The 13996-nt window shown below is 34.3% G+C and overlaps 1 protein-coding gene across 1 annotated transcript in view; it reads left to right on the forward strand.

Annotated features, from left to right (window-relative positions):
- The window catches only part of LOC148941993 (transducin beta-like protein 3), a 132707-nt gene that overhangs the window by 105694 nt on the left and 13017 nt on the right, over positions 1 to 13996 (forward strand). Inside the window, exons 9-11 of the mRNA XM_089103775.1 lie at positions 6071 to 6195; positions 6798 to 6956; positions 12654 to 12819. Of these exons, the coding sequence (XP_088959901.1) occupies positions 6071 to 6195; positions 6798 to 6956; positions 12654 to 12819 (450 nt within the window). The remainder of the gene's footprint in view (positions 1 to 6070; positions 6196 to 6797; positions 6957 to 12653; positions 12820 to 13996) is intronic.

Genomic DNA, 13996 nt, shown 5'->3' on the forward strand with positions numbered 1-13996 from the left:
TTCAAGAACCTTTGTTGTGAATTTTCTCCAATGTTTTATTAGGTAAACAATCTCTCCTGATATATGAATGAAAATATATCAGGTAAACCTGATATATGAATGAAATACGCTCAGTAAACAGAGTCGAGAGTAAGAATGGCTAGAACCAGTTGTATACACCACAAAGGTTCCAGAACCTTTGTTGTGAATTTTCTCCAATGTTTGTTAGGTAAACAATCTCTCCTGATATATGAATGAAAATATATCAGGTCAACCTGATATATAAATGAAATAAGCTCAGTAAACAGAGTCGAGAGTAAGAATGACTAGAACCATTTGTATTCACAACAAAGGTTCAAGAACATTTGTTGTGAATTTTCTCCAATGTGTGTTAGGTCAACAATCTCTTTCCTGACAGATTGTTTTAAATATTTTAAAGAAATTCGTGAATGACAGTTTCAGGAATCTTCTCAGTTATCCAATCAATAAAAGATTCAAGGAGCATGAATTATTTTAAGAAAATAGTAGCGGAAAATGGCCAATAGTATCAACCTATAAATTGATGTCCAAATAACTCCATTATATTATTATTGTAAACTTTTTAGCTATAAAAATACCTTAATTTTGTCTTTTGTTAACCTTCACTATATTTTTCGATACTATCCCTGTACCCTCTTTTTCCCGTCAATCAATAAATTAATCAATATAGGTGATTAACTAACCAATCAATCAATTAATATTCAGTAATACAAACGTAGTTAAAAATATGTAGAAAGAGCTATGCTTTAATTAAACACTACTTAAATGTTGGGTAATTTTGTCTTCTGGAAAATATAATTAAAGCTTGGAGAGTGAGATGGACGTAGGTGGCTATCCCTATTCAAATTAATAAAATTAATATTCAAATTATTATGTATTGTATTTGTATTATTTATATTATATATTATATTTTTTGTTATATTGTTTTTATATTATATATATATATATATATATATATATATATATATATATATATATATATATATATATATATATATATATATATATATATATATATATATATATATATATATATATATATATATATATATATAATATATATATATATATATATAATATATAATATATAATATATAATATATAATATATATATATATATATATATATATATATATATATATATATATATATATATATATATATATATATATATATATATATATATTATATATTAATATTCAAATTAATATAAAATTCAATAATGGATAATTTTGTCATGAAGGGTAGAATATATATTCATTTAACTCTTTTTTTTAAGAGGGACCTACTATTTCTTGAATTTTTTCGATTGAAGTTTTTTGACGTTACTATAAAATCTAGTTTTTTCGTATAGTGGGAGGCACTTGTGCTGAATCCCAACCCATTATGGGGTACCACCTCCATGTTGAAGAAACCATAATGAGGTGCGTTGGCAGATGGCACTGTTCTCCGTCTAATGATGCACGGAAATGGATGTATAGGTTTTCTCAGGCTAACCTAAAAAAAAAAAAAAATTGGCTATTTTTTCGGTTTTTTCGGGCTAAACACCGGCAAAGCTTCTTTCATATGGTTATGATTGACAATAATAAAAAGCCTAGGACCAAACAGCCCTTTTGTAGACGATCTGTAGTGCCTCCACCGACCATCCAAACAGGCCTGTTTACGGTAGCCGGCTGCAATGGACTACTTTCGTATCCCTGTATATGGGGCTTACACATTTCAAAAAGAACTGAAGGAAAAGGGAGTAGAAGTGAGCGAGAGGACACTATAAGGATTCCTTGGGGTTTAAACAGCTGCATTTTTCCTTCTGAGTCAAAATGCCTCATATACATCAGATTGAGCAAAAATGCAGAACTTTTCATTTCAAATGGATTAAGTGTAATTTGACAAAAAAATAGCAACTTAGCAAACCTAGGGTGTGTGAATCTTAAAGATTATTTGTTGCAGAATGATTGTCATGATGTCAAAGGGATAATTAAAAGTCACTAATTTTACCAATTTTGTTTTCGTTTGCAATATAAAAATCCAGTTTCTTTTCCTGAAATTTTTTCGGTTTTTTCGGGCTAAACACCGGCAAAGCTTCTTTCACATGGTTATGATTGACAATAATAAAAAGCCTAGGACCAAACAGCCCTTTTGTAGACGATCTGTAGTGCCTCCACCGACCATCCAAACAGGCCTGTCTACGGTAGCCGGCTGCAATGGACGACTTTTAACTTTACTAAAAATCTAGTTATTTCGTATCCCTCTATATGGGGCTTACACATTTCAAAAAGAACTGAAGGAAAAGGGAGTAGAAGTGAGCGAGAGGAAACTATAAGGATTCCTTGGGGTTTAAACAGCTGCATTTTCCTTCTGAGTCAAAATGCCTCATATACATCAGATTGAGCAAAAATGCAGAACTTTTCATTTCAAATGGATTAAGTGTATCATTTGAAATCCGGTTGGTGGAACTGGAAATTAGAATGGGGCAGAAAGCATTTTCCTTTTTTACGCCTGCATTTTTCAACAACTTAGTTGAAATATTCTAACGCATCCATTGAATCACCAAGACGCATAAAGTTACAGCAAACTGTATGAAATTTGACAAAAAAATAGCAACTTAGCAAACCTAGGGTGTGTGAATCTTAAAGATAACTAGTTGCAGAATGATTGTCATGATGTCAAAGGGATAATTAAAAGTCACTAATTTTACCAAATTTGTTTTCGTTTGCAATATAAAAATCCAGTTTCTTTTCCTGAAATTTTTGGGGTTAAGTAGGGCGATGAAAAAAGAAAGTTCTAAAAATTGTATTGCTTTATATTTCATTTCCGTAGATAAACTCAGTTGTTAATGAGTCAAAATTTGCTTAAAAATTAGACTACGAAATTAAACATATTAAATTGAAGTTAAACATACAAAAGAAGAATAATTTAAAAATTTACAGGTATCTTTTAAAAGAACTGTAAAAAAGAAACATAATAAAAGTAATTACGAACGGCTGAAGTCTTTGTTATCAAAAGCATTTTGTTGGATTTTATTGAAATAGTTTGTTATACTTGATAGTGAGAATATTTCCCAATTTCTTATTTATATAGAATTCGTTATTTCCGATCAAGAGGCTACATTTCTGGCATGTGAAGTTTCTTCTTTCCTTTTTTGATATATTCGGTGATCAGTGAACTTATTAGAATTGTTTGCAGGAAATGTATTTAAAAAAGAATGGGAGAGTATCTCCGATTTAACTAGCAATTGTTTTTTCGACGGCCACACTGCCTTTCTATGACGAACAAATAAAAGTTCAAATAGGGTAGTCCTTTTATTAGACAGTGAAACACAGATACAAAAAGTTCTTGATATTTCGACCACATACATCAGTGATCGTCAACAGTGGATAAGCCCTGCTAATGACGATAACTGATGTATGTGGTCGAAATATCCAGAACTTTTGTATCTGTTTTTCACTGTCTAATAAAAGGACTTATCTCTATTTGAACTTTTATTTATTATATAAAAAAAAAATTCTCAGTAAGGAAATACTGAGAATTCTAATTACAAAAAAAAAAGTAACTTTAAATTCCAAATTTTTAATTTCTAAATTAATGTCTTCTCAAATTCTTTGTTTGAACCCTTTTCATTCGATTGGGCTCTAATAGTTTTGTTTTTGTTTTCTATGTGAAAATTTTTAATAAGAATACTTCCTTTGTAGAAGTTTTGTTCAATATAAATATTCTCTTAAACCCTTTTAACGTCCTCTTGTTCCTTCAAAAAAGAGGGCATAAGAACGTAAGACATCATTCTCTCTAGCAAAAGTCTCTTAATTGCATATTAGATTTTAAAATAATTTCATCATTTTCTGTTTCTTTTGAGGGATGGCCTTGAACGGATAATCTCTGTCCTGATGAGCGCCTAAAGGTAAATAGTCTTAGAAAATTCTAAGGTTCAATCATAATAAACATTTGCGCGAGAAGTTTGTATGGGAGTGGATGTCTTATCCAAACTTCGCCTACTTCTTAAAGATCATATCGGTTCAACCAAAAATTGGAATTGGTAGAAAGCTCTGTTCAATCAATTTCAATTTATTCGAATAAAAACATAACACAAACATGTTGTTGGTTAATATTTCGATTTTATATTAAAAAAATTTTCATATAATTAGTGTGGCTCATAATTCTAATGAGGATTACTTCGATCAGCGGTGTTGGGGGGTTCTGCGCGTAGAGCTTCAGAATGGTAAATTCTACGAGGTACTGGCTCTAATAAAAAAAAAACCTTTTTAAGGGTCGCAACCCAATTTGTTGTGAATAAATATAAGGCTATTGGTTATACCTCAACTTATGAAGTAATTTTGTTAAGGGGGAATTTTAATAACTTAGGAAGTAATGTTGCCAAATGGAAATTTCTGTTGCGGTGACTGTAGGCTATATCTATCCAATCACCATTGGGTAGATTCGTCCTCGTCCTCACTGACAACTCTTAAAGTAGAGTGTCAAAACATCGAAAACGGATTTAGCTTCACCATGAGTATTTTTGATTAGAATAGAGACAAAAAAATCGTCCAGGTTGCTGTTTCCGTGAATGTTTTCCAAAATTGCAATTTAATTTTCATTTTTTAAATGGGTACTTATCTGTTATAGCGCCGACCACTCAAGTTATTTATCCATTGACGTATTGTAGAACCGGTTTCTTTCGTTAGTTTCTTTCGGCTTAGCGTGAGACAAGACAAAAACAAGTGACAGAATAGATTGGAAATATATAATTTGGGCTATATATTTGCACACTAGGGGGGGGGGGGGGGGTAAAGTACTTGGACAGTGGGAAGTTAGAAAACAATTCTTGCTTCATAATATGCAGATTAATTGTAACTAACAAATTTTGTATGCAGGCCCGCTATACTTTTCCCCCATCCCCCTAATGTGCAAATACATAGCCCAAATTTGTTTCTAAAGTATTATATTTTTATCATACCTAGGTATATTTCATTAGATTAACCTAACTTCACTTCTTGAGTGGTCGGCGCTATGACAGATTAAATAAAAAAAAGCATTTTTTTTTAACTGAAAGTAAGGAGCGACATTAAAACTAAAAAACGAACAGAAATTATTCCGTATATGAAAGAGGCTGTCCCCTCCTCAACGCCTCGCTCTTTACGCTAAAATTTGGCTCTGTCTCACAACTTTATTTTTTTTTAAACAGTAAAAAACTTTAGCGTAAAGAGCGAGGCGTTGACGAGGGGACAGCCCCTTTTGATGGTTGAGACTAAACTTGATTAAATTTATATATTTGAAATCAGCATAAAAATCTGATTCTTTTGATATATTTATTGGCATCAAAATTCCGTTTTTTAGAGTTTCAGTTACTATTGAGCCGGGTCGCTCCTTACTGACAGTGCGTTGCCACGAACTGTTTGATAAGTACCCATAAATTCTTTTTTTTATAACGATGGGCTCCATGAGATAGTAATAACATATCTCTGAATCATGGGCGCCCATATGAGGGGGGGGGGGGCCGGGGGGCTCCTGTCCCCCCCTGGCGGAATGATGCTGCCTTATTTTTATATTTTTGTTCTGAGATTTCTATTATATAGCATTAAAAGTGCCAATTAGACAAAGTTTGCCCCCCCCCCTGGAATTCAGCTTATGGGCGCCCATGCTCTGAATCCCTGTGCACCAGAAAAGAATTTTGAAAAGGCCCTGTTCCACTTTAAATGTAGGAAAACGTGTTTTGGATCACATTTCAATAAACCCTATTTGTAGTAAACACAACACTGTATAGTAATTTTATCTGTCATTGGCGTTAATAATTCGTTTGTGAAAAGATTTCTATAACATTGACTCTATATATTGAGTAAGAAAATATCAGTTTTTTTTTTCAATGAGAGTAACAGATAACAGTAAAACTTAATATATGAGGACGCTAATATGTGTCAGGTGACCGTATATGAGAAGTCTTTATATCGGCTGATTATCCGTATATATGATAAACATACTGTTTTGAAATGTAATGGCATTTCATCAGTTTTTCGATGACATATATTTTTCTTTATGCAAAAGCAAATTTGTCTTTTTATAGATGGCGAAATAGTACATCTCCGAGCGTCTCATACAGTGTTGTCTCACGAAAAAGACGTCAACTTTGTAGCAATTTCACCAAACGATAAATTTGCTGCGTCAGCTTCAGGTGATAAAGTTGCCAAGGTATTTTTTTGTTTTATTTACTTTTTGTTGTATCAAATTTTTGATTCGTTTTTTTTTTTTTTTTTTTTGTCTCTGTCTTTTTGTTTATGTTGGATGAATTGCTAAGTTACTAATTTGCTGCTCGTCATTTCCCGTTGTGTGTCTGTTTTGTTTTTTTTTCTGTATTTCCGGTCATAGAGCTTTGTGTAATATATATGATAATGTATTTGTTTTTATTGGTTGAATTTATTGTTGAATGAATATCTGTCTATTCACATACTAGATAAAAATATTTTGTGGATATTTAAAATAATATATTTTATTTAAAAAAAGAAAATAACAAGGGAAAACACTTAGAGACGAAAAAATTGAAGATCCTCCCCCCTCCCTGCTTCTCCCCCTGTATACATGCTTTATCTAGCCAGAATTGTCTGGGAACATTAAAATGTTTCAACTTTTTCCCCTTTAAGATGATACAAAAGATGCAAATAAAATCAGTTTTACCCTCTTATTTGTCAGTTTTACCAGCCAAAACTAGCAGCTTTACCAGTCTCATTTTTTTTACCTTCCAAAAGAAAGTTTGCTAATAGAAAATTACAAACTAGTAACTTACTCCCTTTCAGATATGGAATACTTCTGATCTATCCCTAGCTGGAACATTGAGCGGACATCGTCGGTCAATATGGTGTGTCCAGTTTTCTAACGAAGACATGGTCGTTGCCACAGGCTCAGCTGATTCAACAATCAAAATATGGTCACTCGCCGACTTTTCCTGTATTAAGGTGGGTTTTTCTTTTTTCTGTGTCTGCTGTTTTTTTTTTTTTTTTTTTTTTTTTTTTTTTTTTTTTTTATTACTCGAACCTCTTTTTCTTTTTTTATCACTCGAACTTTTTTTTCTTTTTATTTGCTGTAATGAAGTATTTAAGTTATTGTTGAATAAGTTCCAGCTGGAATAGTTCCCTAGGGTGATCACTATCAAAGCCGTCGGTTAGTTCCTTCTAGTGAGGGTTCAGCAAAATCATAGAGCCGGGTGCTGAAACTGCGTAAAAGATTAGTGCCATGTTCGATATAATTAATGTGCTAAATGCTGTTAATTATATAGAAGTTTATAACACACAGGACCTTTTTAGGAGCAGAGGGTGGACCTATAAAAAAAATGGTTGTTGATTATCACAATGTAACATGTCTCTAGTTTCAACTTTGTTATAATTTATTAGTATTAGGTTCAACCGGGTAATGGCCTTGAACTATAAAAAACCTTAAATGTAAAATTTATGAAGCTCTTTCTTTGACTGGGAAGGGGTATATACAGAAGAACTGGTTATTGCTTTTCACGGCATAATATTTATTGCTCTAACCCTCATTAATGAGTTAGCATTAATCTAAGGACTTCTCACAACCATAGAAACAACTTGGAAATGGGAATCTAAATATCGATACGCTGCCAACAACTGTCTGACTGTGAAAGTGCTAATCGTAAATTGGGCGGGTCCCGAGTGGATCAAAGGCTATATGTTTGTTCAAGTATAATGTTTTAAAAGATGCCTCAATTGCTACCATTATTTTCAATTAGAAAACTGATTTAAATGAATAACATGCATCTCCAAGTTAATAATACAAATACTTATATAAATTATATGTTGAAATTACCGTATAAATTTTGAATAATATATAAATTAATATTGATCATTAATATATTATTATAGCTTTATAATATATATATATATATCATTATAGCTTTATCACATCTAGATTTTAAAATTTTCCAGATACTTTACTAGACTTTGCCCTATAAATTCGTATGGTTTGTCGTTTATCTATGGATCATCGACTTATTTATTCGTTCATGATTTTATGATATAAATATTCTTTCTTTGCGTTGAAATCTGTGTCCTACACTTCTATGGTCTCGTTCAAAGGTTTTATTTGCTATGATCTAACCTTGAAACACAAGTTACTAGTGGCGCATTGGTGGTTTTCTGACCTGTTTTGCCATAGCTGAAATATTGAGATATTTTTCTAGTTGTCTTGCGAGGCAATACCTCCTTTTTTGGTGGTTGTGGGGGGGGGGGGGGGGTATAAAAAAATAGAAACTTGTTTCCAATATGGGGTTGAGGAGAAGGGATTCTCTGGCATTTTCTAAACTTTCATGAATTTTACATACAACCTAGTTTAATAGTTATGTTTTGGGGGATCTCTGGGTGGTTATTGGGGTACTCGAGGGGTCTCTTTGGGGAAGAAAATCGGATATCAAGTTTGTCTTCATTATACATCTACCGGAAGAGGTCGTCCAATCTCAACCCAATTTGTTTGGATGTAAGATAAGAAGCAATTTTGGTTTTGTGGATCCGCTTCGATTTGACCTCTGTGGATGTCAAATTCGATTTGACCTCTGTGGGTGTCAAATTCGATTGACCTCTGTGGAGGTCTAAAGGAATAGTTGTGGTAGGGTCGAAATTCCCATAATCAAGATATCTACCTGAAGATGTTGAATGTAACGCAGTTTCTGGGTCCCGGCCCGATCTTTCTAGGAGAGAGACTTCCTAAATTATTTTCGTCTGGGTATTAACTAAAAGTGTGTTGGGGTATCAACTGGACTTGATGAGAGACAACTGTTGGTGTCTTAGTTTTGGCTTTCATCCGACCTATCTATGGAGAGAATTGGTCCCTGTATTATTGTCAGTGCAATATATATTAGAACAGGTTTTTGGATCTACATTTAACTTCCTGGGAAGTATGATCTGGTGAGTCTGGGAAGTCTGGTGCATGTTTTTTCCATTTTGGTGCCTCGTTTCAATTTTACCCATTCTGCAGAATAGAGAAGGGGCCTAAACTTTTGAATCAGGATATGTACCAGAAAGGTTTTTAGATTTCTACAAAGTCCGGGAGCGTATTTCCTTGTTGTTCTTCTTCGGAATATCACCTCTCTAGACACAGGGCGTCCCTAAATTCTTGTCATCGAGATAACGATTAGAAGAGGTTGTTAAATCTCGACCAGAATTGTTGTCTAGTTACCCTTTTCCTAATTTTGAATTTGGAGCTTAGGAACGAAACCGACCTCTTATGAGGCGGGAGGGGTCCCTAAAGCATAGTCATTAGGATATCTGCTAAAGGAGGTTTTTGATCTGCATCTATTTCTGTCAGAAGTACCAGCTATAGTTCTCGCTACATCCTTTAGGAATTTGGGAGTGATTCAACTTTTGCAGGGGAGGAGGAGGATTTTCATCCGCAAATCTACCAGGGGGTTTTGAATATATTTTTTAGGGGGATCATGGGGTTTAGGGGGGGGGAAGGTACCTAGGTTAAGTTAGGTTACGTATTTAATATATGCTATGCTTTACGCAATATATGCTATGCTTTATGCTTTACGCAAATCTACCAGAGGATTATGCATATAAAATTTATTAATATGCATTTTGTTACGTTTATACGAGTCATACAATTACTGAATACCAATAAAAAAATAAAAATAAAAAACCGGATACCTATTTGAAATAGGCAAAAACAAATATTTCCCGTTTCCCCCCTGTTAGGTGAATTTCAGGTGAACTTATGAAAAGTGAGGAAGGAGCAAAGACAGTTAGTTCTTTTCTATAATCTGCACCTGACCTGACTTCTGGGGGGAGTAAAGGTTCTGAAAATGTTGTAGTAACTTGTATTACTATCAAACCTCGCAAAATTAAAATAAACATGGCCGACATGTACTATTATGGTTTTTAATGTCTTTACTTGATCCAATCTCCGTGTGAGAAAGGGTACATTATTGAAATCTGCATCCATAAGAAGGGCGTAACGAGTCTCAATAAAATAGGTTTGGGATTAGGAGCTTGGGTTTTGTGGGTTTGGATCTGATGCGATAGCTTATAGAATATGTGCTAACAATTGTTTGTGCAAATATTTGAGTTTTTACGCCTTTTTCTTGGTTTTTGTTAATCTTTTTTTTTATCACTATCTCTTTTGCTAGTCCCTGCATTTACCAGTAAAGTTGGGCATGGCGTAACATAAATAACAAAAGATTTCCGTTCTCGAGGTATATGTTCCATAAAAAAGAAAAGAAATAGTTTTTTTTTTAAATTAATAGAAACTTATGGTAAAAATGAGTATAAAGTTCTTCTAAAGATAGTCAATAAGTCAATTCAATAATAACAAGCTTTAAGGTCTTATTGCTTTTACAACAACTGATGTGTTACATATAGAGCTCGTTTTTAACTCAAATCTGAGCATTTTTGTACTAACTTATGAACATTCTGGAATTGTGAACTTGGGATTTAAATATAGACTCATAGACTCATTTATTTATAAACAACTATCGTAGCCGTGGCCGAAGCCCCGACTAAATGGCGCTGTTTAGTACATTACATAAAACTGGTCACTGGCGGTTTAAATAACTGACAAAAAAAGGCACGAAAGAATTGCTGTGACGGGTTGTTCGACACTTTGGCGGCACTAGTTGATTTTTATGGCGGGTGTTGGCGGTGATAGGTGCAGGTGGGGGAAGCAACGAACGGTGTTTCTCGGACGAAAGAAGGGACTGCCCAAAATTACACATTAACTGTAAGCGCCTATCACGCAAAGTTGGCAGTCGTAAGGTACTAAGGGCAGCCTCATAAGAGGTGTATTTCGGGCCTAGTATCACTTTCACTGCCCGTTTTTGAATGGCTTCCAGATCTTCACTTTGGTGTTCAATATTATGAGCCTGAGGGCCCCACACAGGACACGCATATTCAAGGATTGGGCGCACATACGTGACGTAAACCATCTTCAGCTGACTTTGTGAGAAACCCAGTCGGCGCAAGGTAATTAGCGACTGTAATGCGTAACTACCTTTTTTCACCAGACCGGCGATGTGCGCGCTAAATGAACAGTCGTCACTGAAAGTAACCCCGAGAATCACTGAGGTTGAGGTAGTAGGGTACCAAGGAACCGGGCATGAGAGGTCACGCTTAAGCGGATTAAACCTCATGACTTTTGTTTTATTCATATTAAGCTGGAGGTCGTTAATGCTACACGCCTCAAGAAAGGAGTTCCTGATCTCACTGCTGAACTGGGGATACACGTCTGACTTTTCAGCAAGATATTTCAGAAGTAGGGAGAGATCGTCCACGTATTTGAATCTGTCTTCAAACTCGAGGATAATGTAGTTAATTACCGCTAAAAACAAAAGAGCTGCCAGCTTAGTGCCTTGTGGTGCGCCACACGTTAGTTCAGCCCACTCAGAGTTTAAGTCACTAGGGAAGAGAGCATAGACACACTGACAGCGGTTACGCAGGAAGTCAACAACTAAGAGCAAAATATGCTTCCTAGCGCCCATCTTTTTGAGGTTATTTGCTGCTGTATAGTGGCGGATCAAGTCAAAAGCCTTACGATATTCGACTAAAAGCAGGTCAACGAGGCTACTGCCTTTTTCCAACCACTCGGTAATCAGGTGGTAGAGACGTACTAGATAATGCGTCGTACTACTCCCTTTCAAGCAGCCGTACTGAAACGGATCTAGGGCTGGCTGAACTTGGGCTAGGAGCTCTCTATAAATAAAAGATTCAGTCACTTTAGCCATATTAGGCGTAATAGAAATCGGACGAAGCTGATTGCAGGACTTCGGGTCTTTGACTTTAGGTAAGACGCGGTCGTAGGCTTTTTTCCAAGCACTCGGGAATTTGTGCTCCTTGAACGACTGATTGATCACTGATGAGAGTGGTTTTGCTAAAAACATAGAATATTCTCTTAAAAGTTTAACTGGCAATTCTCCTGGGTAAGAAGCACAGTTGCTTTTTAACTTTTGAAGTTCTTTATACACCGCGAACTCGGATACTTCAACGATTGTATCTTCAGAGACGTCAGCAATGAGGGCTTCGATTTCGGCTTCGGTGAAGGACGGGTGAGTAGTACAGATTGAAGTGAAGTGAATTAAATCAAAACTAATCTAGAAATATTTTCTATTTCTATATTTAATCTTTTCACTTAAATATTTTAGCAGCTGTATTAGAATATGAATATACTGATAGTATGAAAGATAGAAAACTGGGAATACAGATTATTTGAATATCATGTAAATTTTCGTTAGGTTCACTACGTCCTCATATAGATAATTTTCTAAAGTCGTATTTCAGTTATTAATTGTCTCATCATAGCAGTTTTGTTTTCTGTTTTTAGAAATGGAATTTATTTCGTTTTATTATGAGTACCAAACACTGCTCGCATGATATTTTAGAAGGGTGAATAAGAGTTGAAATAGAAATTCAGCCATATGCTGCATATAAATAAAATTTAGCTGTGAAGACAAAAGATCATTGTTACAATTTTTAAACAGGAAAATAGCTCAATTTGGGGATATAATTTGTGTGGTGTACAACATTAGTGTTCTCAGGTCCCAGCCTCGGAAAGGGGAGATTTTCCGGTGATAGCGGATTGAAACGAAAAAAATTTCCTTTTATAAATTTTTTTAGGTTTTTTAAAATACAAAAAAAAATATATTTTTTTAGACGTTAGAAGGTCACGATAGTTCAGTTCTTCGACTTGCGTGGATTTCATCTGGTACACAGCTTATAAGCTCATCTGCAAGTGGCTTAGTTAAGGTCTGGACGTTGAAGATGTCCGAATGTGCTCTTACTTTAGATGCGCACAACGCCAAAGTTTGGGCCATGGCTGGTAAGTTTCTAACGAAGTTAACTGTAGCGTTTCAAAAACTCTTATGTGACTTTTTTGGTAAAACTAATGTTTAAAAATTATCAGTCTAACCTAAGTAGGCTGAATTTATTAGTGTAATCTGCTTTTGAGTTTCTATTTTGGTTTTTACAAAAAAAAACATGATAATAATAGCTGTAAATTGAAGGTAGGCGAGATGTGAGGTACATTTCTTTTAATGGGTGCTTATAATCATAGAGATACAGGAGCTGGGTATGGAATGGAGCCAAGTCTCTTCTTCCTCCAATTGTCCATAAATTTTGTGCCTAATTTTTTTTCTGTCTTTTAATGTCGTTAGGTTTTATTTTAGTGCTTTTAACGATTTTTATCCTTTATTACTATATTTGACTCGGAAGTTAAAAATCATTCAGATTATGTGAGTTTGCTTGGTTAATTTAGCTCTGACCTTCTCCCCTTTTCAAGAGTGTTGGTCAAATTAAGTTTGAATTAGATCAAAACTAATTTAAAAATACATTTTATCTTTTTGTATTTAATATTTTTGATCTGGGTATTCCAGCAGCTGTAATAGAATTTGAATATACTGATAGTTTGAAAGATTCAAAATTGGGAATACAGATTATACGAATATAATGGTTTTGATATAATGTAACAGGTCTTGTAGGCTGTGATTATAAGAATGTTCTGTTAATTCCACAAAATACTTTCTTATCTAATTAAGTAAATATGTCGAGCTTTCCAAAGCTATACGATTTATTTTCTGTTTTATTTTCAGTGTTTTCGAATCATTAAGTTTTTGCTCTTTTCTTTTAGAGATTCTTGCATTTTATTATCAGCAGGCCGAAAAGCCTGTTGGGGGAAGTCCCCTTATCCTAAAGCAAAAGATTTTCTTGAAAGTCTCAACTTGATCCTCCAGCCGTGATATAAGATTGGATATACTTTTCTAATTATGTTGAATCTTTACAACCTCTGAATAAAACCTACTAACTACATGCAGTTGGGTAAAAAAAAAATGAAGGCTTGCCTTCAGGCTTTAGACGTAAAAATGACGGGTATACTCTCTTGTGATGGTGAGAAATTAACTAACTCTGACAGTAAAAGTTCTCCGGAGGATTACTGGCTGATTGAATAGGTATTACGTATAATTACCGATTTTATATATCCCTGCATTCCCTGACAAGTG

The sequence above is a fragment of the Artemia sp. Qi Xiang Cuo genome, chromosome 17, assembly GCF_049724085.1.
Source record: "Artemia sp. Qi Xiang Cuo chromosome 17, ASM4972408v1, whole genome shotgun sequence".
NCBI classification, from domain to species: domain Eukaryota; kingdom Metazoa; phylum Arthropoda; class Branchiopoda; order Anostraca; family Artemiidae; genus Artemia; species Artemia sp. Qi Xiang Cuo.